We start from the raw sequence: 26,416 nt of genomic DNA on the forward strand, positions 1-26,416 counted from the left end.
CTTCTCCCTGCTCCCCCCACCTGCTTGCCCCACTCTTACTCCCCCCTCCCCCTCTCACTCCTCCTCCCCTACTGCTTGCCCCACTCACCCCTCCCCCCACCTGCTTGCCCTACTCTCTTCCCCACTCACCCCTCTCGCTCTCTCCCCCTCCCCCACTGCTTGCCCCACTCACTCCTCACTCCCCCTCCCCCGCCTGCTTACCCCACTCTCCCCCCCCCTGCCCCACTCTCCCCCCCGCCTGCTTGCCCTACTCTCCCTCCCTGCCTCCCTCCCCCACTGCTTGCCCCACTCACCCCCACCTGCTTGTCCTGCTCTCCCCTCCCTGCCTCCCTCCCCCCCTCACTCCTCTCACTCCCCCTCCCCACTGCTTGCCCCACTCACCCCCCCGCCTGCTTGCCCTGCTCTCGCCTCCCTGCCCCACTCACCCCCCCCGCCTGCTTGCCCTACTCTCCCCTCCCTCACCCCTCCTCCCCCACTGCTTGCCCCACTCACTCCCCCGCTTGCTTGCCCTACTCTCCCCTCCCCCCACTCTCCCCCTCCCCCGCCTGCTTGCCCCACTCTCACTCCCTCCCCCTGCCTGCCCCGCCCCCTCCACCTCCCCTCGCCCCGCCCCCTCCGCCTGCCTCCGGCCCCGCCCCCTTTTCCCAGCATGCCCGCGGTTGAAAACAAAGTCCCACGTGAGCGGCGGCGCGGCGGGCCCGTCATGGCGTCTCCCAGCGGCTGCTGGCCGCAGCCGGGCTGGCGGGGGCCCGGGGCCGCGGCGGGGGCGCTGGGCGAGGAGGACGCCGAGGGGCTGTACGTGGCGGTGGAGCGGTGCCCGCTGTGCAACACCACCCGCCGTCGCCTCACCTGCGCCAAGTGCGTCCGCGGCGGGGACTTCGTCTTCTTCGACGGGCGCGACTCCGAGAGGTAGCGGCGGGATCGGGGGGCCGGGGGTCCTGAGCTCCCCCCTCCGGGCCCGGGAGATGATGGGCGGTCCTGAGCTCCCCCCTCCGGGCCCGGGAGATGATGGGCGGTCCCGCGCTCCCCCCTCCCGGGCCCGGGAGATGATGGGCGGGGGGGGGTCCCGCGCTCCCCCCTCCCGGGCCCGGGAGATGATGGGCGGGGGGGGTGGGGGTCCTGAGCTCTCACCGGGCCCGGGAGATGGGCGGGGGGTCCTTAGTTCCCCCTCTTAGCCAGGGACATGGAGGGCAGGGGTCCTGAGTGCTCCCTGGCCTGGGGCGATGGGCAGGCGGGGGGTGGTCCTGAGCTCTCCCTTCCCAGCCAGGGATAAGGGGCGGTAGGGGGTCTGATCGCCCCCCGGGTCAATAGACAAGGCTGGAGGGCATTGAGCTGCTCCTCACCCAGCTGGAAAGATTGGGGGGTCTGGGGGCTTTTCAGCTTCCACGCCAGCTGGGATCTTGAGCTTCCTTCCCCCAACAAGGAGATTGTGTGGGGGGTAGTGGGAGGGATTGCCAGGAGATGGGGCTGTGTCGGGGGTCTTGCGTTCCCTTCTTCCGCCCGCTGGGGAGATTGTGAAACGTGTGTCAACACATGCATCCGATAACAAATGACATGACATACCACTGCATAACTAAGACAAACGGAAATATATTTTAAAATATTCAGAGGGGGAAACAAAAGTGTAGTGGCCTATTTAAAATGCACATATGTATGGATTTTCAAAATTCTACAGTAAACTCCTAAAATCAGACACCTTGTTTTGTTTGAAAACCTTATATTTATTCCTTTCCGTAGAAACAGTTCTGACCTTACATGTTTTAAAATTGTCCAAATATTGTTCACTTAATAAAAAATTCAGACCCAATAGTTCCTTCCTGCTAAGAGCTGGATGGATGGGAAGGTTATTTGAATAAGTATTAAGGCTGCAAACAATGTTCTGGTTTAAATATGCACTTCCATAATATATTTGCAACTATTGAGGCATCCTACCTGCTGCAAGATGACCATCTGAGATTCCCGATAAATAGTCTGCACAGCACTGTCTGTCTCTGGACCTTACTTGGAAGTGCCATCTTCCTCATTCATCTTTGGCCAGAATTGTCCCAATTTTTGGCTTATATGTTCTTACCATATTTATAGTCCTTTAGCTGAGGCATCATTAGCAGTTGCTGTGTGTGATTTCTTGAACTATTTTGGGAAGGTGGGGAACAGGTTTGTATGCTTGGGTCTTTACTTTTGGCTGAAAGATACCAAGTACATTTGGTTTAAGACTGGCCAAGGAAATTAGCATCTCTTCTTAGCCAACTGATCTTGAAATCACATTCATGTCACCGCTTGCCACTTCACTCAGGATGTTTTACTGACTTCTTAAATATAAAAAATGTTCTGTAGATATTGAATCACCCAGATTTGTACTAGTGCATAATCATATGCTGGACCTTTCATGTAGCTAAAAGTGACCCTTTCTTCAATATAACTTAAATGTAGAAAGTCCATTTATGGCCTGGTCTGCAAACTGATCCACTTAATGGAACCCATATGCCACTTACCCCACAGAATTCATTATGACTATGTGTGGGTACAGGGAGCCCCATGTTAACCATCTTGCAGGACTGGGGCTTTAGTCTGATCTCTGCTCTTATTAGTGTCATAGAACTACAAATTGACTGTATTTTAGTCTTCCCAAAATAAATTTGCTTAAGGCTGTGTTAGGGGTTACCCACAGCTCCTCTGATAATCTCATTTTGTGAGTCTGGAACTTAAAAGGGCATTTGGGGGCTTCTGTCCTTTTTCTAACATCAAGAGTTTGACCAAGACCAGGAAACTCAGCTGCAGCCTTTAGTACAGAGTGATTGCTGTCCTTCCATAATTGCTACGGCTTGAGAGGTTTATCGGATACCAGTCTCTTTGGAAGTGGCTATGAAAAAACAAAGGTGTGGGCGCCCTTTTGGATGTTCCAGAACCAATGCTTTGATGAAAAGCCCAGCTGTCCTTTCCATTCCCATGTGATATGATGGGTGCTGAGATTTCTGCCATAATGCTCTCTCTGGATCTTACTTGGAAGTTCCATCTTCCTTATTCATCTTTGGTGAGAAAGAGGCTTATAAATTTGAGCTATGTCCTTCCAACTGCTGGAAGTGAGGAGGAGTTTTGTCTCCTCTCTCGCTGCCTTCTGTTTGCATCAGTAGAGAGGTCTCCACTACTCTACTCCTCTAGCAGCCTCTGTTTTGGGGGCTGTCTTCCCCTCTGAATACCCCCAGTTTCTGAGTCTGTGGCTGCTTGTAGCTTTACCAGGCACCGGCATGACTCTTGAGTTTCACTGCTGTGCATGAGGTTCTGAGTGGCAGCTGTCCTTTAGATAAATCCAGTCTGTTTACACAAACACTGAGTTCACAATCCAGTATTGTGTAGCCATAGGCCACAATACAACAGCTTCTTTTTAATCCATTACCTAGAATTAATGTGAATTCATCTCTGTAGCAGGAGACTGAATAGTATGAACGTAACTTAATAATTCTTGTGTTTCTTGTCATTCTTTTTTATTGTAAGATTAGCGGGACACCATCAACTGCAAAAAAAATCACTTTTCTGTCTGAAAAGTTGTACCTACTGTTGTTACAAGTAACACCTAAGGTGACTAACTGAAATCTTCTAGAAAAGCAGTCTTTATTTTAGTTTCTGAAATTGAGAGCATTTTGTGGATCGTTTCTTTCATTGTTTCCTCTTTTCAGTTTTTGCTGTTTGTGTGAGTCTTTCACACAGCAATGGGATGAGGAGAGAGGGATTTCTAAAAATGTGATCACCATAAATTGGCAGAGATACTCCAGAGCAGTGCAGTCATTGGAAGTACTTTTAACTAGGTTTTTTTTAATTGATTAGATTTCAAGTTGTGTCCCTTTTTTAGGGTGACCAGATGTCTCAATTTTATCATGACAGTCCCAATACTTGGAGCTTTTTTTCTATAGGCGCCTGTTGCCACCCACCTCCTGTTCTGATCTTTCACACTTGCTATCTGGTCACCATAGCCTTTATTATTATTATTAGTTATTAATTTATCTATATGGCAGTAGTGCCTAGATTAGTTTAGCGCCAGCAATTTGTTCAGTGCCATACAAGACACAGCTGGCCCTTGCCTTGATCCTCCTATCAGTCCTATGCCTGACCTGGGTAATTCAACTTCAAGATTACCCATGTAACGAGAGAGAAAGAGCGAGAAGTGTACCTCATACGAGATCCAGACCTGCTTTTAGTGAAGTTGGTGACACTTATTCTTTTCAACTGGAGTAGGATTGGTCCCACTGTTTGTATTGATTAAACACATTAGTGCGGGATTTTGGGGAGGGGGAAGGGCTGGAGGGGTAGAAATTAAAAATAAATGTATCACTATTCATTCCAGACTGGAATTTTTATTATTAGTTTTCTTGTACTCTAGAGTATTTAGCATTATAAGCTATTAGTCACTTTTCATATTCCAGCACTGAGCTTCATATCATTTTTAGACTGCTTTGTGCTGGAGAATATTATACACTAATTGTTTAAACTATAATAGGATTGAAGTTGTTCATATGTCTGGCAAAAATTACATATAATGGTAGCACACACTGGAAGATAATGCTTATCCTTGATAGGAACTGTCGTACCTAATTTTGAGTGTGAGACTGAAGCTCTATTTAGGTTAATTACTAAAGTGCAATTATAATTAAGACTGATGTGTCCGGAAGTCCTCCAGTAATATAAACACCAACATCCTTCTTTCCATTATTCATATAGGGCATCTCGGCATGTTTGAAATCCATGCCAACATCCTTACATTTGAGCATGGATGATTAATTTTTCTGGGAGTTAACCAGACCTGTCAATCAGAAAACTTTGCAATGCTGTTTACACATGACAAATGCCAAAGCCAAGAATTAACTTGGGTGTCTTAAGCAAGTACACTTTCTGTAAGTCCTGGTTTATGGTTAAGGCTATGTTTTAGTCACAGGTATGTTTAGTAAAAGTCCTGGACAGATCACAGGCAGTAAACAAAAATTCACGGCCTGTGACCTTTCCATCACCTCTACTGTATACAAGTACGCCTGCAGGTGGAGGCAGCACCGGAGCTGAGAGGGAGGGAAATGTCACTGCTTTCGGGGAGCCTCCCAAGGTAAGCGCCAACCAGAGCCCTCACCCTCCCCACCCTCACACCCTCGCCCAACCCCCTAGCCCTGAGCCCCCTCCCACACGCACCCAAATTCCTGCTGGGGTGGCCCGAGACTGCCCCAGCAGGGCCCAGTGCGACTGGCCCAGGGGCTGCTCAAGCTCCTCAGGCAGCCCCCTGGCCAGCCGCACCGGCCGCTGCAGAAATCACGGAGGTCCTGGAAAGTCTCAGAATCCATGACCTCCGTGACAAACTCACAGCCTTATTTATGGTCAGATACAGTGCATGTTTGGAAGTAATGAATGTTCTTCAAGTGCTGTCCCTGTGGGTGCTCCACTCCAGGTGACGGTGTGTCCCGGCGCCGTTGATCTGAGATCTTGCGTAGCAGTGCCTGGTCGAGACGCACGCGCTCTGTTCCATGGTTAGAAGGAGGAAACTCAAGTAGATGGGCAATTCTTCCATCCTGATCTGGCAGTCAATATTCATACTGTACTAGTATTCAAAATACTGTTCCTTTAATCAGTTGACAAGTCAAGCAATTGACTGTTGTTTTGGAAACTAAATGATCATTGCTTTCCGGCAAAAGAGACCTTTCATTTTACACTATTTGACACCATTACTATTTGGCAGCCTAGAATGCTTGTTTGCCAGTTTGTCAAATAATCTATCTTTACCTGACTTGGAAAGAATAAGGGCAATGTTTGTTTGTTTTTAAAAAAAATTCTCTTATGACAGTGATGCTGCAGGTATTCATTTGCTATTTCCTGGAAACTTACAGGCTCTGGTCGAAAATACAAAAACTGAAATGTAATGAAAATTTGCAATTAAATTTTTTGACTGGGACAAAAAAAGCTTTTTCCTTTTCTCACATTAAATATGGACTTGGTAGGTATAGTCTTCCTCCAGGATGCATGCAACAAGAGGAGAGTACATTTCCCAGGAGTTGAGGTAAAGGTAAAGAACTAAATTTTGTCCACCTCAGAAGTTAGTGGTATAATTAAGGAATTCAGTAAGTGTAAAAGTCTATTCATTATTTATTTAATAATTTAGGCCCCAATCCTGTAAACCTGCACATCCTTAACTTTACACATTTCAGTGGGACTACTTGCACACACAAAGTTAAGCATATATGTGTGTGCATATAGGATCAGGGCCTGTCATAGCTGTGGGTGCCAATCAGGGTCAGAGTGTTATTGTGCTAGGCACCATACAAATACAAACAAAAATATCTTCCTTGCCCTGAAGAAAAGTGACATGAAGAGGGATACAATCAGATGTACACAATATTCATAAAATGTGTAGGTTTTTAGTATAGCAAATGGATACAATGACAGCTATCTCTATCAATTCCCACTTTTGTCATTGCTGTTGAGCACTTACCAATTAATAAGTAAAAACAACAAAGAGTCCTTGTGGCACCTTAGAGACTAACAAATTTATTTGGGCCTATGCTTTCATGGGCTAGAACCCACTTCATCAGATGCGTGGAGTGGAAAATACAGGAGCAGGTATAAATACATGAAAAGATGTGAGTTGCCTTACCAAGTGTGAGGTCAGTGATCTTTTCCAGTTGTTTCTTTCTAATGATTGCTGACGCTAGAGAAATAATTCAGAGGAAAATATACTTAGAGAGACGTGTCTGTTGGTACTTGAAGCTAGAGAAACCTTCATTTGCTTATAGATTTGGTGTACAACTTTATATATTCTACATCTTCTCAGTTATATGTAATAGGAATATCTATAACTGTTCATTCAAAGTTACACTTGTTTCCTTCTAAACTAAAATGGTGTGTGTGTGAGATAGATATATATATATTAAAATTAGGAACATATTAAAGGGATGGCACTTTGTGTTTTGAAGAAACCTGCTAAATAAATCTGTGTGAGCTCCTTGACACTACTGATGGAGTGTGTGTGGTAATCTACAATTTTTGCTGCCTTACATTTTGTTCGTTCCCCTCTGAAGTTAGTTCCAAATACATAACAATTTGTCTTCATTTTCCTTAAAGTGAAACACATGATTCTTGCAATTAGTTTTGTCAGATTTCCAGCACTGTTTTCCTTTTTTCCATCACCTGTTAATTTAGTTATAAAAATACAGAATTGCCATAAGCCCTCTATGCATGATTGCTGGGTAGTGTGTCCTTGGGCAAAGTTACATTTGGTTATAGCCAAAAGTCAGAGTTACAGTAAGCCTGTATATTTCTCCAGGGTAAACATAAATCTAGTCCAATGCCCCTTGTGTAATTTTTCAAGATCTCTAGTAGATTGGGAATGTTCCGAAAGGATGAATATGCTGAGTTATGCAGGTTGAATGCCAGTTATACCACATTCCTCAAACTCATGATCTGCCTCTAGCTTCTGTAGCACTCCTGTATTTTTCTTAGAGAATAACACATATTTGACTAAAAATATTTCTGGTGCCATTTTACTGTGTAAGTCTGTCTGCAGGAATGCTGAATAAACTCTATCTAAACCCACAGTTACACTATATCCGTGAGCTCTCAACTCTCAGCATTTTAAAGAAAGCCTTACACCGTTCCATTGTCTCAAATCAAATCCACGTCGTCAGGCAAAGAGACATCCGAACATTCTAACCTGTGAAGGATTAACTTGCCCTTGGTCTTTGATCCTTTGAGTGCTTAGCCTACATTTAGATCAGGGCAGCATTGTGAAGCGTAGGTGAGGTTTGTCACAGGCTTGGAAACCTGACTACAATGCTGGAAACAGTAACCATGATTTTTTTTTCAACTCTCAAACTAATAAAAAGTTGCTGGTAAGGAGACCACTGCTTTTCTACTATAAATCAATGGCTCCCAAACTGTGGTCTGTGGGCCACAGAAAGCTGGCTGGATGCATGGTACTGGCTCCTCCGTTTGTTCCAAGAATCCTCTGCAGGTGTCCAGATTCTTCAGTGTAAAGACGAGCAAGAAGGTCTCTCGAGCCAGCTGGCTGTGAGAGGATGGCATCTTAGTCTTCTGATTGGGGATAGGGCTATGGAGGGGCAGGAGAGGAAACAGGAACCTCCCTCAGATCTGGATACGTCAGTAAGAATGAAGGTGCCAACCACCAGCAGGAGAAGAATATCTAAGGGAGAAAGGAATGAGGCAATCAGGTAGTATATCAGGAGGAGGCTGGACATGGCATCCAGAGGAGAAAGGAGCTAAGTGACGGAATGAGAGAAGGAGAGGAGGCCGAGGCAAGTGATAAGCTTGCTTTAAAGACAGATAAACTACACCAAGAATTTAGTAATGTTACTTTTCCCTGCATGTGTTAGCTGAAGTTGCCAGAGGAATGTAATACCATCATGAGTGGGAGGGAAGGAGAGGGGGCCCGGGCCACATATATCTATTAAGAGGATGTCCTTGCAGTGCAAAAGTTTGACTCCCTGAAATAAATGAGGGGGGAGGGAGGGGAATGTGGGACTTCGAATAAGGTGGAAAAATTGCAGTCCTGCACCTTCCTGATGAAAGCTTTTGATCCTGTATGGAATTATCTTCGGATTGGAATGTTAGCATATGGCGCCCAGTTGAGATGTGGGGCAGGATGGGTACAATGCCAAAGCAGATACCTGGGAATAAGTCCAGGATCTGCACACGAACAGAATACTAGAGAGTAACCCCCCTAGTTATTTCTCTTGCTACTCCCCTGTTAACTGTTGGTTCTGTGTCTTCATGGTTGTTGTAGGCATAAGGTATGAACATTTGCTTTTCAAATATAGCCTTTTAATATCAGAATAGACTTGCTTAACTAATTCACTAAAGCTGTATGAAACGGTACGCTTTAAGTTCAGAATTTCAGAAAGACTTTTTGAGTTCCATTTATATCTTAAATGACTGGAGAGTTTTTGAAATTTGTATGCTTTTTTTTTTTTTTTTTTTTTTTTTTAAACAAAACTTATTGCTGAGTTGTAAACCTTTGAGAATAGTTGTAATTAAGGATAATGCTGACAGGGCTTGATGGAAAACTAGCAGATGTTTCTGCAGTGTATGGGTTCTGTTATATTTCAGTGTGTCCTAGGATATGTAGATATGTCTACACTGCAGTCACTGGGTGTGACTGCAGCTCGTGTAGACCTACCCAAGCAAGCTTTAACCTAGCTAGCTGGCATACTGAAGCACTTGCTTCAGAGCGGGTTGTAAAATCCTGTCCGGAAACCTGGGTAATATTGTGGTTTAGCCCTGCGAGAAATTACCCAGAGTTCCAGGCGAGCTAGTACAACCCATGCTGAAGCACATGCTGCTGCTGCTGCAGCTTCACTGCTGTGGTACCCTGGCTAGCTAGATTAAACCTAGCTCCGGTATGTCTACACGAGCTGCAGTTGCATCTCATGATTGCAGAGTAGACCTACTCTTAGAATTCTGTAAGGTTTCCCGTGAGCCATGACTTCCTGAGATTAAGACAAACAATTGGGATTTAGATGCTTTTAAACTTCAGGGCTCTTTTATTAATGTTTCAGATACTTGGCATTATCTCATTGTAGAAAAGACTTTGTTCGTAACATCAATAAACAGATAATCTATTCTCTTGCAGGTTTTTAGACAAGAAAGAGAGGTTAAAGCATCTCAAAACCAAACAGAGTGAATTCCAAAACCAGTAAGTTATAGCTTAGTTCTTGGTAGTGTTGTCATTGTTTTATCTAAAATTGTTGTAATCAACCATTCTCTCTAACCTCTTGCATTTGTCACACGTAATCCTGATTGTCAGCTAATCTTCAGTTATGATCTTTTTCCCGTAGTGTTTTAAAGGCTATGGAAGGGAAAAGGATAACTGATCAGCTGGTGAGTTATTTGAAGTCTTCAGTAGTTTTCAAACTCTTTGTATTCCTAGATCTTTCAAATTATTGTTTCATTTTAACTTGGAGATGATGTACTGTCTGCCTGAAAAACGTGATCCCAACAAAACTTAAATTGATTTTGGACTCACAGAATTTTCAAAGCTACCAGTATTCATCATTTCTGGTTATGTATTTAGTCAGTAACCCTTTGGTTATGCCTGACTTCACTGTAGGAAGCTTCTGTTTGCTTACGGCATTCTTCTGTATAGAGATGAGACTATTTGAAATTCTTGGGATCTGACTTTTTGTTAAAAATATCCCAGTACTTCTGAGTTATAGCTGTCGGTGTTGTTAATTTCAAATTGATGGATTAAATTTCGTTTTTGTCAATCAGTCGCTGCATGTTCTTTTTCAGAGATGGAAAATAATGTCTTGCAAGATGAGGATTGAGCAGCTGAAACAAACCATTTGCAAAGAGAATGATGAAATGACAAGAAGTAAGTAGTGTCTATGTATCTCCCAATTGTAATACCTGTATTGCTTTGAAGAGAGAGTATCAACCCATGTAATATTGAGTTTTAGCTTAAAAGAAAAAAGTGAATTGCCAAACCCTCCCCTCTTAAACCTGATGTGTGACCTTATTTGGGAGATAAATACAAGAAGGTCTATTGGAAGTGGAGTCAGTGAGTGATCTTTGTAATCACTTTTAAGTTTGGGCTTTAATTAAAGTAGATATGTATTATTCAGCTGAGTAGATGTTAAAATCCTTCTGGGACAGCTTGAATGGAGTAAATGTTTAGCAACCTATTCCGTCTTTCAGCTGTATCTCCAAGAATGACTGATTCCAGAGCGTGATACTCCTGACCATTTCCACTTTGATAAAGAGTATCAAACAGCTCATGAGCTGCTCTAAATTTCATGTAGTTATCGGTGAACGTTATCCCACATCAGGTGCCTGATTTGGAGCCAAATCCTGAAGTCCTTACTTGGGTGGCACACCTCTCACTGGAGTCAAAGGGGATTTTGCCAGAGTAAAAGCTACGCTTTAGCCTTCTGTGTCGTTCATTTTAATGATTTGACATAGATGGGAGATTTGCAGTGTGTCAGGTTTCAGGAGACAGCGTGAAACGCTGTTTACGTTTATGAACGCTCAGCTCAGTTTTAGTCTGCTTGAGGCTTCTCTAAATGTCTAGCTCAGAGATTGTGCTCAGATTTAAAAAAACGTATTCGCATAGTCACTGCTGTACTAACATACTCTCATTTGCATAGTCACCCCTACATTAGTAACTTGACACCTATTCATGCACGCAGATCCCAGAGGATCTCATTCAGGGGGCTAGTAATGAAATCTAGCACCTATCTTGGAATCCCTCCCAGATGGAAGAGAGTCCTCACAGACTCTTTAGGAATTTGAAGTAATTTTGACCTTGGAACATGAAATTCTTCAAGTTTTTAGAAATGAACATTAATTTTCAGAGATGCTGAGCACGTCTCTCCCGTTGACTGTGATGGACTGGGGTGATCAGCCCCTCTGAAAATCAGGCCCTAAGCTTTTAAAATATCTGCGGGGACCATCTGCCCATGAGGGGAGGTCAGGATGGCAAGTGTCATGGGAGGCTCAAATACCTGACACGTGTTCTATGGGACAGTTACTAGTGTGGCTGTGTTTACATTGGTCAGGCAGGGCAAACATGGGACGTGATGCTAGTCTGACATAATTTGGGGGACACTTTTTAATGATTGTATAAACCTGGCTCAGAAGGTTTCAGATATTTGCTAATAGCCGTTGTGGATAGGCCGTGTGTCATTGTGGGTAATCTCATCACACCATCTGCTCCATAAACTTATCAAGGTCAGTCAGATACTCCCCTTAAGTCATTATTGCTGGTAATTTTAACAACGTTTGAACTTGTTTCAACGTTGGAATGGAACATCCCCCTCCTTCTCTCTTTCACATGCCACTATTGGCTCTAGTGGTGCAAGACAAAGGCAGAATTTGTAACAGGCAAGTAGCTCTCAAAATGCAGTGCACATATGTAAAAGTGGAATTTTTTCTCCATCTGTGTGTTTTGTTTTGTTTTTTTAATTATTTAAAAGGTATGTTTGAGAGGTCGGATCTAAATTGTTATTAGAGGTTGTGTTGATGGCATGAGAATGTTTGGCGGAAACTGTCTGCTTGGTGGTGAATAAAGATTTTCTGCACTGCTGGAGCAAAAAGTCCGTTTCCCCGCAGTTCAGTCAAAAGTCCATTTTTCACCATTTTGTAAAGCTGAAAGCACTCCAGACTGGATGTGAAAGTGAAGATTAATTCCATAGTTTCCACAAATTGGACTCATTGCTTGTTTTGTGCTCTAATTTTCTGTAGGTCAGCAGTTTGAATGGTCTGTTCAGATATTTTCTTGATGATCTTTCTAACACAGAGTTTTTTAAATAATACGAGGCAGCTAATTTCAGTAATAAACACCATAGGGAGTCTGTCCCTTTTCACACAGGATTATCACTCCAGGATCTTCTGTGCTTCCCAAGCAACATAAATGATAATAAAATGTCAGGACTCAGTCCTGACCAAACAACTATCCTGCGCCAGGATAGCATTCCCCAAGAAACCTAAGAAATGTCTCCAGAATTATTCAAATTACTAAAAAATTAAACCTGGCTGATGTTGTTGCTAATGAGACCATAGACAGTGAAATTCATTGTCATCTGAGGGCTATTGTTTAAATTAGCTTGCTAAAGGAAAAGCCTTTAATATTTAAGACATGTCTGAGAAGCCTCTTCTTTAAAGATATTGACAATCATCACTAAGTCTCCATCACCATATGTTTGTGAAAGCTCTTTTCTGCAGTGAATTATTTTGTTAACAGGTGTTCATGAAGCCAAGTTTCTGAGGCTTGGTGTGTCTGATTCACACGCTGAATACAGGCAGCTATAGTAATTGAGGATGCTAGCATGTTATAGTTTGTTTGACAGTATAAGGTATTGTTCAGTGCTATCCTTTGCGGTAATAAAAGGCTTGTTGTGTTGGGATCCACATGCCCTGAGCGAGCATACGCCCTGTGACAAGTCAAAGAATAGGTACCAATGCAAAGGTGGATGGCACAAACTCTAAACAAAGATGTGATCCACACTCATTTTGCAAAAAGAACAGGAGTGCTTGTGGCACTTTACAGACTAACAAATTTATTAGAGCATAAGCTTTCGTGAGTTACAGCCCACTTTATCGGATGCTGTGACGAAGTGGGACTGTTCTTAATGTTTCCTCCGAATATTGTGGGGGTGCCTCAGTTTCCCCTATGCAGTTCTTAAGTATCTAGGGGGTGGGAGAAGGGTGTATGATCATTGCAGAGCCCTGGGGGGCAGGTGTGTGCAGGGGTCTGGACACAGAGAATGGCCGACACCCTGTTTCCTGGCAACTGATGGCTTGAGCCCTTCCCCCCTGCAAGGTGAGAGCTAAAGGGTTGGAGAACAAAGGAATCAGGTGACCTCCTGGCCCGGGAAAGGAACAAAGCCCAGAGGAGGAGGGGCTGGAGGGAGTTTCAGTTTGGGGCTGGCTGGGACATGGAGTGAAGTGCAGACGTGGTTGTCTGGCTCACTGCCCCCCCCCCAAAATGGACCCAGCTGAGGGGTCCTGTTCTCTGCACCTGCAAGCTCTGTTTTAGACCATGTTCCTGTCATCTAATAAACCTCTGTTTTACTGGCTGGCTGAGAGTCAAGTCTGACTGCGAAGTTGGGGTGCAGGACCCTCTGACTTCCCCAGGAGCCCTGCCTGAGCGGACTCGCTGGGGGAAGCGCACGGAGGGGCAGAGGATGCTGAATGCTCCGAGGTCAGACCCAGGAAGGTGGAAGCTGTGTGAGCTGTGTGTCCTGAAGACAGGCTGCTCACAGAAAGGCGACTGCCCCAGAGTCCTGACTGGCTTCATGGGGAGCAGTTCCAGAGTATCGCCCAGGGACTCCGTGACAGATGCATAGAATGGAACATATAGTAAGATAGATATATAGATATATATATAGATACACACACATACAGATAAGTTGGAAGTTACCATACAAACTGTGAGAGGCTAATTAGTTAAGATGAGCTATTATCAGCAGGAGAAAAAAAAACTTTTGTAGTGATAGTCAAGATGGCCCATATAGACAGTTGACAAGAAGGTGTGAGGATACTTAACTTAGGGAAATAGACTAAATATGTGTAATGACCCAGCCACTCCCAGTCTCTATTCAAACCCAAGTTAATGGTATCTAGTTTGCATATTAATTCAAGCTCAGCAGTTTCTCGTTGGTGTCTATTTCTGAAGCTTTTCTGTTGCAAAATTGCCACCCTTAAATCTTTTACTGAGTGGCCAGAGTGGCTAAAGTGTTCTCCTTCCGGTTTTTGAATGTTAGGATTCCTGATGTCAGATTTGTGTCCATTTATTCCTTTGCATAGAGACTGCGTCATGCTAATTTCTACATTTAATCTACATAAGTAGAAGTGTTTATACCAGCTAATTAGTTAAATTGGGAGAGCATGACATTCCTGCTCAAAGTCCAGAAAATATTTGGACAGAAGGTATAGAAGAAGCTCAGTGTCAATTTCAATCTGTTGTTTATAGACATTCAGAAAAGTTGTACCACTGACAGGTTGTACCACTTAGCAGGGGGGAACTGTTAAAGAATTTGAAAAATAAGCTGTCATATATCTGGTTTTCTATAAATATCAGGAAGGGATGACGGGCTGGATCACAAAAACCCCCTGGGAACTGCCACCTGATGTGCCAAGACTACTTCTGCCCCTGAGTTCCTGCCCTGGCAGCTTAGGACTTCAGTGCCCTGTCTGGTTTGAGCCAGACCCGCTAACCTGCTGCAAACCCAGACCCAGGTCTGAACCACGTCCCCAAACAGCTCTAGGCTTAACTGAAAGCAGCTTACAGAAGTGTTCCTGTCCTTGACACTCAGATGCCCAACTCCCAATGGGATCCAAACCCTGAATAAATCCGTTTTACCCTGTATAAACCTTATACAGGGTACACTCATAAATTGTTCGCCCTCTATAACACTGATAGAGATGCACAGCTGTTTGTGTCCCCGTCCCCCCCCCCCCGGTATTAATACATACTCTGGGTTAATTAATAAGTAAAAAGTGATTTTATTAAATACAGAAAGTAGGATTTAAGTGGTTCCAAGTAGTAACCGACAAAGCAAAGTGAATTACCAAGCAAAATAAAATAAAACATGCAAGTCTATGTCTAATCAAACTGAATACAGATAAAAACCTCACCAGTTCCAGTAAGCTCTCTTTTACAGACTAGCCTCCTTCTGTCTGGGTCCAGCAAGCACTCACACCCCCTGTAGTTACTGTCCTTTGTTCCAGTTTCTTTCAGGTATCCTTGGGGGTGGAGAGGCTATCTCCTTAGCCAGCTGAGGGGTCTCCCCCGTGCTTAAATAGACTTTCTCTTGTGGGTGGAGACCCCCTCTGCTCTCCTATGCAAAGTCCAGCTCCAGGATGGAGTTCTGGAGTCACCTGGGCAAGTCATATGTCCATGCATGACTCACGGTTTTTACAGACAGAAGCCATTGCCCACATGGTATCTTGAATGTCTCCAGGAAGACTTCTTATGTGGAATGGAGCATTTCAAGATACATTGTTCCTTAAGTGCTTCTTGATTGGGCACTTAACTTTGTGAATTCCTTTCTCCAGGAACTGACCAAATGCTCTACTAAGGTTATTTAGAAATCAAGGCAGTACACGGCCAATGTTCATAACTTCGAATACAAAAATGATACGTGCATACAAATAGGATTAATAGATTCAGTAGATCATAACCTTTACATAAATATGTTACATGGCATATGTAGCATAGAACATATTCCAGTTATGTCATATATATTCATAAGCATATTTCCATAAAGCCTTATGGGGGGCACCGTCACAGGATCCCCTTGCCCCTGTGTATTCTGTGGGGTTTGGGGACATTGGATGGTGTAGACCAGTGCTCTGAGGTAACACCAAGCGCACACACTCTCATGTGCTTGGCTGGCTGGTTCTTGCTCACATGCCCAAGGTCTAACTGATCATCATATGTGGGCCCAGGAAGGAATTTTCCCCCCAGCTGAGACTGGCAGTGACTTTAGGAATTTTTCTCCTTCCTCTGCAGCATGGAGCATGGGTCACTTGCTGGGATTATCTGGGTGTATCTCACTTAATCAGTTCCTTGCAGGATCTGCGGACATTGGTGCACCTCAGTCCCTCCTATTCTCTGCCTGTGACAAATAATAGTTCAGTCTCGGGAGGGCTATAATATTTTGGTGTAATTTCGGTTAGTGTACTGGTGCTGGGTGGTGTTGGTGGCCTGTGATCTACAGGAGGTCAGACAAGATGATTGGGTGGCACCTTCTGGCCTTAAACTCTGTGACTCACCCTCCATGTGAGCTACATTACATCATTCATTTTCCAAGGATAACACCTGCTGTTATTCTCATAGGCTCAGAGGGGCTTCTCAGAATTAAAGATGAGAACCAGAAGCTTTACCGCAGGGCTCAGAGGCATCAGGAGAAGAAAGAGAAGATCCAGAGACATAACCGCAAGCTCGGAGACCTGGTGGAGAAAAAAAATTACGATTTGAGAAGCCAACACGAACACTTGGCAAATCTTCGACGGTCACATATACTGGAGCTAACGTCTGTCATTTTTCCCATTGAGGAAGTGAAGACTGGCATGAGGTATGGAATACAGAAATTTTTTTTAGGACAGAAAACTGAACACGAGTTGATAGATTCGCTTTCTAAGTATTTGTCTGTATCTTGTGGTCCTAATCAAGCAAACTGGCATACTGGGGACTGTGACCGGGGTCCTAGGGGGGGAGCCAGCTGTGGTCACTCAATTAGGGTGAACTGCAAAGAATGGGGTAGACAATCCCCATAAAGCTAGTGGATTTTCCGATACCTAGATTTACCAAGCCAGCATAAAACAGCTTCATTACCTCACTGGCTACTCAGAAGTCCAGACAACACAGTTCCCTCAAAGTGATCCAGCCTCAGGCCTCCATCCAGGTACCCATGTCAAATATGATGAAAATTTTTGTAAATCTTATTTCATCATATAAAAGAAAAGGTTCCACCAATCCCAAAGGATCGGACACGTCACCTCCCCGGTTAATGAATGTTTCAGATCTTACTCAAATACACGCTACTGCCAATTCTTATTAACTAAACTAAAATTTATTAAAAAACAAAAGAGAGAGAGTCTTGTTAAAAGATCAATATACAGACAGACATGAGTTCAATTCACTGAGGTGCAGATTCATGGCAGAGATGGTGAGCTTCGTAGTTGCAAAGAGTTCCTTTAGAATTCAGTTCATAGGTCATAGTCCAATGTCCAAATCTCATATTCAGGGCGTATCAGCACAACTGGGACCTCAGTCTTGCGACTCAAACTTCCCCCAATGAAGTCTAAGCAGATCTGAGATGACAGAATCAGGACCCAAGGATCTTTTATACAATTTCAAGTCTTTTTTGACAAGTTGGAATTCCTCAGGGAACAAAAGTTAATTAGGTCCATCACTGGTACTTAGCTATACGAATTAACATAAGACCATTTGCTTGTTCCTCCACCATTCACAGTACATTTCAAAGAGAGATGAATACTGAGATATCCCGTGTTTACAATTCATTTACATGATAGGATGTTCTTTTGACCTCTGAATTATCAGAATACAGCATAGATGGAGGGGGGGGGGGGGGTGACTGTTGATTACATTGTCCATCCTACTCAGACATATGTAAATATACAAAAACACAAACATTATCTCCCCACATGTCTTTTGAGGGTTATTTATTTTGCAGGATGTTTAACCCTTTCTAGCCATGCGTCACAGGGACATAAATAGTAAGTGGATTGTACACTTAATTTTAACATTGTTTTCTAATATTACATTCTAAACTTCTTTCTTTTCCAAAACAACTTATATATTTCAGTACTTGTCCAGTTATGAACCTTTTGCCCCTTAGTAAGAAGTCATCATGTAGGCCCCAATTCAGCAAGGTATTTAAGCATGTGCCCAAAGGACATGAGTCCTCTCGCTGATTTCACTGGAATTATTCATGTAGTTGGTCCGGCATGTATTTAAGTGACATGCTGAACTAGAGTCATGGGCTGGGCTGGGGAATCCCCTGTACAGCCTTTGCAAAGCTAGCCGCTACAAGTTCACATATTCACCCAAAGAGTGTGACTGCGTTTGTTACAGTGGATACGTTGAACAAAATACGGAAAGTTGAAACTATGTAAAAGGAAACTTTATAGACCCATCAAATAAAACATATACTGGAAGATTTAAATAAACAAAAAACTGGGACCGTTGATCAGAAGATGCAAAGAAAAGTTATTCTGGGAGCAGAGATTTTTGCAGGTTATTGTTTCAGGAATTTTGCTGTCCTTTATATGTGACTAAATGGCTGCCAAACCCATTGCCTGTATTAAAGGTAACAATGTGTTTTTTCAGAGACCCTGCAGATGTTTCTTCTGAGAGTGACAATGCCATGACCTCTAGCACTGTGAGCAAGCTTGCAGAAGCCAGGAGAACGACGTATCTCTCTGGGAGATGGGTGTGTGATGACCACAATGGGGACACCAGCATCAGCATTGCAGGGCCTTGGATAAGTCTTCCTAATAATGGAGACTATTCAGCTTATTACAACTGGGTGGAAGAGAAAAAAACTACACAAGGACCAGGTAAGAAGCAAAGTTTTGTTGACTTTCTCCGTGATCTGGCTCAGTCTGTAGAACTGTAAGTTGTGCGGCCAGCAGAAGGCACTTCAGGACTGAGACCTCCCCAGATGGTTTTGTGCAGCTTTGTAGCTGCAAATGAGCCATTTCACCATAGTCCTAAGGAGATGAAGGATTGCTCATCAAGGGATCAAATCTTTGTAATTCTCTTCTGGTGGGGAGACGCTAGTGAGATATATAATACAGAAGTGTAGTAGAAGAAGAACAATGTCAGTTGTTGTTAACATGGTTTACATGCTGTAAAGCAAATGTAACAAATATTCCAAGAATTAGTTTTCTACTAACTTCTGGCAGCCTTGTTGTGACTGAGTATTGGATTCCCAAGGTTCTGAATACTGATAAATGATGCTGTCTTGGGTCTGTTTCATTAACAGATCAACCTGGATATGATTAAAGCCATAATGGAATGATTTCTTTATTTCTTTTAGATATGGAGCATAATAACCCTGCCTATACCATCAGTGCTGCATTGTGCTATGCAACTCAGCTCGTTAACATTTTGTCTCATATACTTGATGTAAATCTTCCCAAGAAGTTGTGTAACAGGCAAGTGGTTCCACATTTTTAAGAAGCTGAATGGCTGACCAATTTTGAGCTGACTTTAGTTCGCTCTTGTTCTGTGAGTATAACCTACAAGAAGCTGTTACCTGGGCTGGCTGGTTTGTAATGGCTTTACGTTTTTGTGCAACTTACTTGTCTTTGGGAGGGCAAATAGGGGCTTGAAGTCCAGTTAATATGTTTTTGAGAGCCCAGAGTTTTCAGCATAGGTCAGATTTGTTGTTTTTCACTACAAGCATTCAGTGACCTCAATTTAGGAACGCAGTATGACCTAGGATTAATAGAGCACCTCTCATCCTAAAGGAACCCACAGAGCTTCAGTTCTATGGCCCAGTTCGACAACTTAGTCACGTGACTCAGTACTAGTCATGTTGAGAAAGGGCTGAAGTGTGGAGCTCTATAATACGCACTGCACCACTACAGTGCAGCCATCTCTGGGGTGAGGAGCCAAACCAGTGGGAAGCACTATGCAAACTCCAAATTTTTTCAAAAGTGCCATTGAGTCTTTAATGTCTGTGCAGAGCAGATGGGCTCCATATCCACCAGCCTGTATGGAGCTCAGTTTATCTACCTAGGTTGGGGATGGCTCTGTCAATCCTGCAGAGGTCTGAACCAAAAGCTACAGAGACTTTTTCAGTATTTAAAGCTAGAAGTTTAGACTGCTAAGAGAAACTGTCTGGCCCTAATGGGCCTTTCTGTGCTCCTAACTTACTTCTATTGAAGCTAATGGCATTATTCGTGGGAATAAGGTGGGCAGAATCTGGCCCCAAATGGGTGTTGTCTGGTAAAAATTAGTGAGCTTGCAAGGTGAGGATATGTGTTCTCACAAATGCTCTAGACACTGGTGCTATGATGGATTTAAACAAATGTTTAACATGGGGGTGTTTATCTGTAAGCATATGGTGATAAGCCAACAGAGTGCTCTGAAATAAAGATCAAGTTACTGACTCAAGACAATATCAACAGCTTTTCTGTGTGTGTGTGTGTGTGTGTGTGTTTTCTTTTTTTAACAGCGAGTTCTGTAGCGAGAACCTCAGCAGGCGGAAGTTTACTCGGGCAGTGAAGAAGCTGAATGCCAATATCCTTTATCTTTGTTTTTCTCAGGTCTGGTGAATACATATTTAGATTCTTTGAACATATTTTAAAATAACTGAAGTTATAAGGATCCTCCAGTAACTACTGTTTTTCCTCTTTCTCCATTTTTCTAGCATGTAAATCTAGATTTATTGCATCCACTACATACACTCAGGAACCTGATGTACCTGGTCAGTCCAGACACTGAAAACTTGGGCAGGTAAATAGATGGAACGTTTGCGTCTTATCTCCATAATGTAGAATTTATTTTTAAATTCTAAAGGTTTAACTTATCGTCATGGTTAGTATCACTATGAGGGGCTGATCCTGCTTCTTCACTGCAGCTGTGGAAGGTGCTGACCCAGCAAACCAGAGGGGTTCCTTTGTGGCAATCAAGATGGTTCCAGTGTGGAAATGGGGGAGGATAGCATTTGGGACCCTGGTTGGGGACCTGTATGTCATAGAATTCTGTCCATGTTTTAAAAAAGATGTTGTAGAATTGGAGAGAGCGCAGAAAAGAGCGAAAAAATTATCTGAAGGCTTTAGAAAATGCCTTACAATGAGAGACATAAAGAGATCAATCTGTTTAGCTTATCAAAAAAAAAAAAAAAGATCGAGAGGTGTGACCTTGCTGATGAGCCATGTGGGAGTCAACGTGCTTCCACATGATGATGGAATTTGTATTTTTTTTTTCAGTTTGGGTTTTTAAAAATCCAGGAAATTTATGTTTAAAAGAACATTAAGGTTGTGAAGACTTAAAATTCGGAAATGCCAGGGTTAAGGGTACCTGTGCTGTTCGATGCCCTGTGCACACCAGGCAGGACATAGGAGTTAGAGGGCCATTCCTGGTCTTCTCAGGTCAAGATGGGGGCAGAAAATCAACCCATGCTTCTTGCGTGGCATCACGGAAGAATACAATCAGGCTGAGCAAATACATTTACAAGTACGGGCTCCTGAGTTCCACCTATGAGTTTGTCCTGGATCTTGTACATGGTGGAGATCTACAGTGGGTAATTTCATATTGGACACATCCCAGTATATTGAATTTTATACTGAGCTAGCTTTAAAAATTAAAACCAGCAGTTCTGTAGCAGTCAGAGACTTCCACCATCATGGCTGTCAGTGAATAATTTCTCTGTGGCTTTTTTAATATTTCAAAGTCCAAAGCAGAGCGCTGTTAGAAATTCCTCCCTCTTCGTTGCTCTGTAGACCACAATATCACTCGCCATTTCCTCAGCATACGCTGTCATCACTGAGTATTTCTCTCAGCCAACTAATAGAGACATGGTAACCACGTAACATAGCTGATTTACACTCTTACTTGGCCTTCATCTGCTTCCCAGTGTACCCAAGGTGTTCCTCTGCTGTTTTCCACTGTGGGGGCTGATGGGATTGTGTCAATGTGTTCACAGGTCTGGGCCATTTGAAATAAGTGCTGATCTCGAAGACTCCATGGAGTTTGTGGATCCTGGTGCTGCTGGTGAAACGGATGAGAGTGGAGACGAGCACGTCAGCGATGAAGAGACTGACCTAGGGACGGACTGGGAGAATCTGCCAAGCCCTAGATTCTGCGACATCCCCTCTCAGCCGGTAGAGATGTTACAGAGTCAAAGCACGCAGGCCTCCCCGCCGATCGCCAGCAGCAGTGCAGGTGGAATGATCTCTTCTGCTGCAGCCTCCGTGACGTCCTGGTTCAAGGCATACACTGGACACCGTTAATGAGCACGTGGGAAGGATCATAGGCCTTGCGGAAGGAATCCCTCCCCCGCCAATGCTGTAGTAACCCTTACATGTTGAGTTAAGTAGTGCCTGGAACGCAAGAGGTCAGACTTTAATTTTGTAAACCAGAAGAACCTTTTTATTTACTCAAGATGACTGTGACGGTGACGTTTTGTAAATTAGCTAGACCTACGCTTCTGACTTATTCCATAAGGGCACTTGCTGTCTCTGAATTCTGTCTGCATTGTTGAATGGTGAAGAAAAAGGGCCCTGCAGCAGTGTCCAGATTTTTACTTCCTGAAGAAGGAGGAGGAAGTTTGGAATACTCGGATCAGGGGCAAGGATGGGGAGAAAGCTGCTAATAATTCAGACTGGACAGTGGTGCAAACACACATGATTCACATTTGGTTAAACTCCCTACAGAGTTTTGTTTGTGTGTGTTTAGCTCTGGGTCACATAATGCATAGAAAACTTACAGCACAACTGTACATTTCAAAATCATTGTTTGTTCATTCAGGATATGAACATTTTTAATGTGGTTTTTCATCTTTGTTGCCATATTTTTAAGAGAAAGCAGCATGGATGGTGACTTACGACGCTGATTGCTTTTTTAAAAATGGGGTTGTGGATTACGCTCTTGGGGTAGAAAACTGGTTCATTTCATGCTGTTTTCATGAGCAGGTTGTCTAAAAGTTTCATGTTGTCCTGTTCAAAGCACCCCAGGTTTTTACTATTAACACCCCCCGCACCAAAGAAACACTGGACGTTCTCTTAACTGGACCCACATTCGCCAATACAGAAGGATGACATTGCTGCAATAATATCCATCCATTACATCTCCATGGTCTCCGTTTTCACTTCAAGCGAGTTTAATGAAGTTGTGTGTTCTCCACACTACATGCATTTGAAAAGCTGTTTTATTTTGTGTTTATGGGGGGGGGGGGGGGGGGTTCTTGCTCACTAAATACTGAGAAGTCCATTTCACTGCAGAAATGCTTATGGCGCAGTCAGCCTGTCTGAAAAACCACAGGAAGATGTGGTGTGGGCAGACACTTTCATTAGCAAGCGCCCCCCTGCAGCCTCCTGCCTTGCAGATGCGTATTACTTTGCTTACAAATGTTTTTCTCAGTGAGGCTTCAGAAACACGTGATTTACATTTTATCCAGCTGAGCTGATTTTACTTCATTATGGGGTAAATGGCATAAACACATGTCCCCCTCCCGCTCCCCTCAAATGGAAGATCTCAGCCATTCTACCTTATTGTTCTCTTATGGTGACACGTCTGTTCCTGTACAAACAGGTGGTGGTAGATTGCAGTGAGCTAACGCTTATGTGGGATTACTTCGTCATCTCTGGGTGCGTGTGCACTTGTCAGATATTGGCTCTGGGGCTTGCTCACCTCACTCTTCCTTTCCCTTTGTAGTGATTTTTCTTCTAACTAGAAGAATGAGGTGTATGACTTCCTGAGTGCTGGCTCACATAACTTCAGCAAGGAGTGCTGGAAGAAGGGCAACTTGTATTATTTCTCTGCCCCCGAGTCCAGGCAGATTTACACACAGTGACGGGCTTTTCTTTAGTGAAGCGCACCAATCACAAGCTCTTCTCTCTCCCTTTTCCCTCTTTTGTATGGCAGCTCTTTCTACGTGGCCTCAGGGGTGAGGATGTGACAAGGAAGCCTTCGGAGATATGGATTTCCTTTAATTTTTTCTTATTTTGTGACTTTGGGGGATTTTTTTTTTTTTTTTTTAAACCAAAGACCCTTAAATCTGTAATGTTGGAACGTAAACTTTTAGATGGGATTTCCCTCTATCCATACAACTGCTTTAGTTGAAACCCAAGACTGGGGTTCATTCTGGGAAAGGGAACGGTTGAGTTAATAGGAGAATCATCAAGAATCCTGGTCTACTATAGTCTGAATTAAGACTGCCTAGAGACTCCTGCTGAGGATAAGACTGGAACTCTGTCCAAGGCCGGGGGAAGCTAGGATTCCGTTACTGTGTTAAGTAAAGGCACTTTACGAGTTGCAGCTGATCAGATCCCTTGGTGTGTGTGAGCAAGCAGCACGTGCTCACAAGTACTGTATTTTGGGCTCTTCGTGTCACCTCTGATACTACTCGGTTCTCCGTTTATTTTGCACTGGACCCCACCATGTAAATATCCTTTTACGTACACATTTCTACCACTGTTTTATGTGCTACTTATTAAAACTTTTTTCATGTAAATGCAAGAACCATCATTCAGTTTTATACACTAAAATTAATTAGGTACTTCACAAAAAATCTTTAAGCCATAGACCATCATAAACATCATGTTTTCCATATTTTGAAATAATTTCTTTGCAAACATGTCATTTCACTCAAGGTGCGCAGAGGCACCAAAAGATTGTTGCAATGAGATGGGACATAATATCTTTTCAAGAAATGCTTTTGTAACAGAACACAGAATTTTTTTCTTAAAAAAAAAAAAAGAAAAGAAAAAAAAGTGGTTTGCACGTGTGTAGTGACGGGAGTGGGATGGTTTGTGTCCAAACCTTGAGTGCACTTGACTGGATTAGTTTATAGATTGATTGTTTGTTTGTTTTTCCCAGGGGTTGTGAGGGGGAAAACCCCCTTCAATTATGCATATTCTATTTGAAGGCAGTCAATGGAGAATTTATTAAATGATTTATGGTATCATGAATGCAGGAACTTCCACTTAGGCCATGATTTTTGAAAGCAACTAGTGATCTTAAGTGCCCAACCCAAGATTTTCAGGGACAGGGCTGAGAACCCATCAGCTGAAAAACAGGCCCCTTTCAGGTGTCTCAAACTGGGCATCTAAAAATCACTAGTCATTTTTGAAAAGCTGTGCCTTCCTCTGCAGCTTCCAAACTGGTGTAACGAAACACAAATGTTTTATCTAAATTTTATTGTATTACTGCAATAAATCTTTAACGGTAATTTTCCAAAGGTGTATTTTTAAAGAAAAAAAATGATCATGTGTGTTTTGTTCATAAATATGGGGAAAGAGCATCAGTGTTTATAGAATTTAAATGTACCTTATGCACTTGAGTCAAGTCTACCTTAGAAATGGTTTGCTGGTATAGCTACTCTGGCAAACCCCTCCTAGTGTAGGCACAGTTATGTTGGCCAAAAAGTGCGTTTATGGGTATGGCCTACTGACGAGCAACATGCGCTATACTGCCAGAAGCTCTTCTTTGCCCGTTTAATTTTGTCTACACTGGGGCTCTTTCTGATATAAACATGTTGCCAAGAAAAAAACTCCTCCCTAGTTGACATTACTATACAGGGAAGTTTCTCAGGTAGCCTGGCTTCGTTACAGATGTGGCTAAGCCCAGTCCTGGTTTTGAACACACCTGCATTGGGGGCTTTGACTCCATCCCTCACGTGTAACAGGACCTGCATGTTCCCAGGGCTTGTCCTCCTGTAGGGCGCTGCAGCCAGTGCTGCTGTAAGGCTGTGCTCCCAGCGTGGGAGTTAATCCATCCCCCCAGGAGGTGGGACTGATGTAGAAAGAAGCTCTCCTGTTGACAGGTATCTACTGATGGGGTGAGGTCAGTAGAACCACATCGCTCAGGGGTGTGAATTTTTCACAGCTCTGAGCAACATACTTCTATCAAGAGAGGCCTGGAGTGTAGACCAGGCTCTGCCTAAAGTGGGGGGAGGGGAAAAGACATCTCAGACCCTGAATTAGAATTTACCCTTTATTTAGCAAATTGCTGGGGCTCAGTTCTGCCCCCTTGTGCTCAGACTGAGACTTGACTTCCTGTGGGAGGCTGAGGTGGTTTGATAAAGGAGTCTACGTATGTGCAATATCAATATAATCACCAAGACAGCCTATTGGACAAGAATATGCAAGGTGTGCTCTATGCACCCAGCTACTTAAAGCACAGGTTAGGCTGGTGGGATGGCAGCTGGCCCTCGTCACTCCTGCTCGCTCAGGCAGCCGCAGCAGTTGTCTTCTTTCCCCTTCGGTATGTACATTTTTTTTTCTCCTCCAAGACTCAAGGGAAGTTTCGCTTGGAGGTTTCAGACTGTCTCATGCTCATGCCTGCCTTGTCCTAACAGGGTGACCAGGGTCCCACCCATCGCCCCAAAGGTGATCACACTAACCCCTATCTAGTTACAAAATATTTTCCTCCGGCAGCTGCTGCTATTTGTGCCTTGCTGAGCTGGGCCTGGCTGCTGTGAAGCGACAGCATTTGATCTTATCTTTGTGGGGCGGGGGGAAGTTTCCTTCTTCCTTACTTTAACTAAAGCTCAAGCCAAATCACACCCAATCCTTTCTAGGGTGGTTTTGCTGCTCTTTCCAGTAGGAATAGAAAGGAGAGCAGCACTTGCACCTGCCTAATGTTTAGTTTGCAATGTAGGTGTAGCTGCGGTGGTCCCGGGCTACGAGAGAGGGGAGGTGATATTTATTGGACCAACTTCTGCTGATAGAG

General features: G+C 43.6%; 2 protein-coding genes across 6 annotated transcripts in view; one reads left to right on the forward strand and one right to left on the reverse strand.

Moving 5' to 3' along the window:
• Window positions 1-668: 668 nt before the first annotated feature.
• Window positions 669-24,914, forward strand: ATG14 (autophagy related 14). The gene is made up of 10 exons (XM_037901243.2): window positions 669-909; window positions 9,617-9,679; window positions 9,822-9,864; window positions 10,276-10,357; window positions 16,325-16,562; window positions 18,341-18,570; window positions 19,053-19,170; window positions 20,196-20,286; window positions 20,391-20,476; window positions 21,669-24,914. Exons 1-10 carry the CDS (start codon window positions 704-706, stop codon window positions 21,973-21,975), a joined length of 1,464 nt encoding a protein of 487 aa, XP_037757171.1. The 5' UTR covers window positions 669-703; the 3' UTR covers window positions 21,976-24,914.
• FBXO34 (F-box protein 34) overlaps window positions 16,305-26,416 on the reverse strand; it is a 78,604-nt gene continuing 68,492 nt past the window's right edge. For 3 of the 5 annotated variants that reach the window (XR_006291359.1, XR_005225641.2, XR_005225643.2), the window contains one exon: window positions 16,305-16,437. The gene's annotated coding sequence lies outside the window, so the exon portion shown is untranslated. The remainder of the gene's footprint in view (window positions 16,438-26,416) is intronic. The other 2 variants (XR_005225644.2, XR_005225645.2) reach the window with 2 other exon arrangements.

Source organism: Chelonia mydas, chromosome 6 (genome assembly GCF_015237465.2).
Source record: "Chelonia mydas isolate rCheMyd1 chromosome 6, rCheMyd1.pri.v2, whole genome shotgun sequence".
Classification (NCBI taxonomy): domain Eukaryota; kingdom Metazoa; phylum Chordata; order Testudines; family Cheloniidae; genus Chelonia; species Chelonia mydas.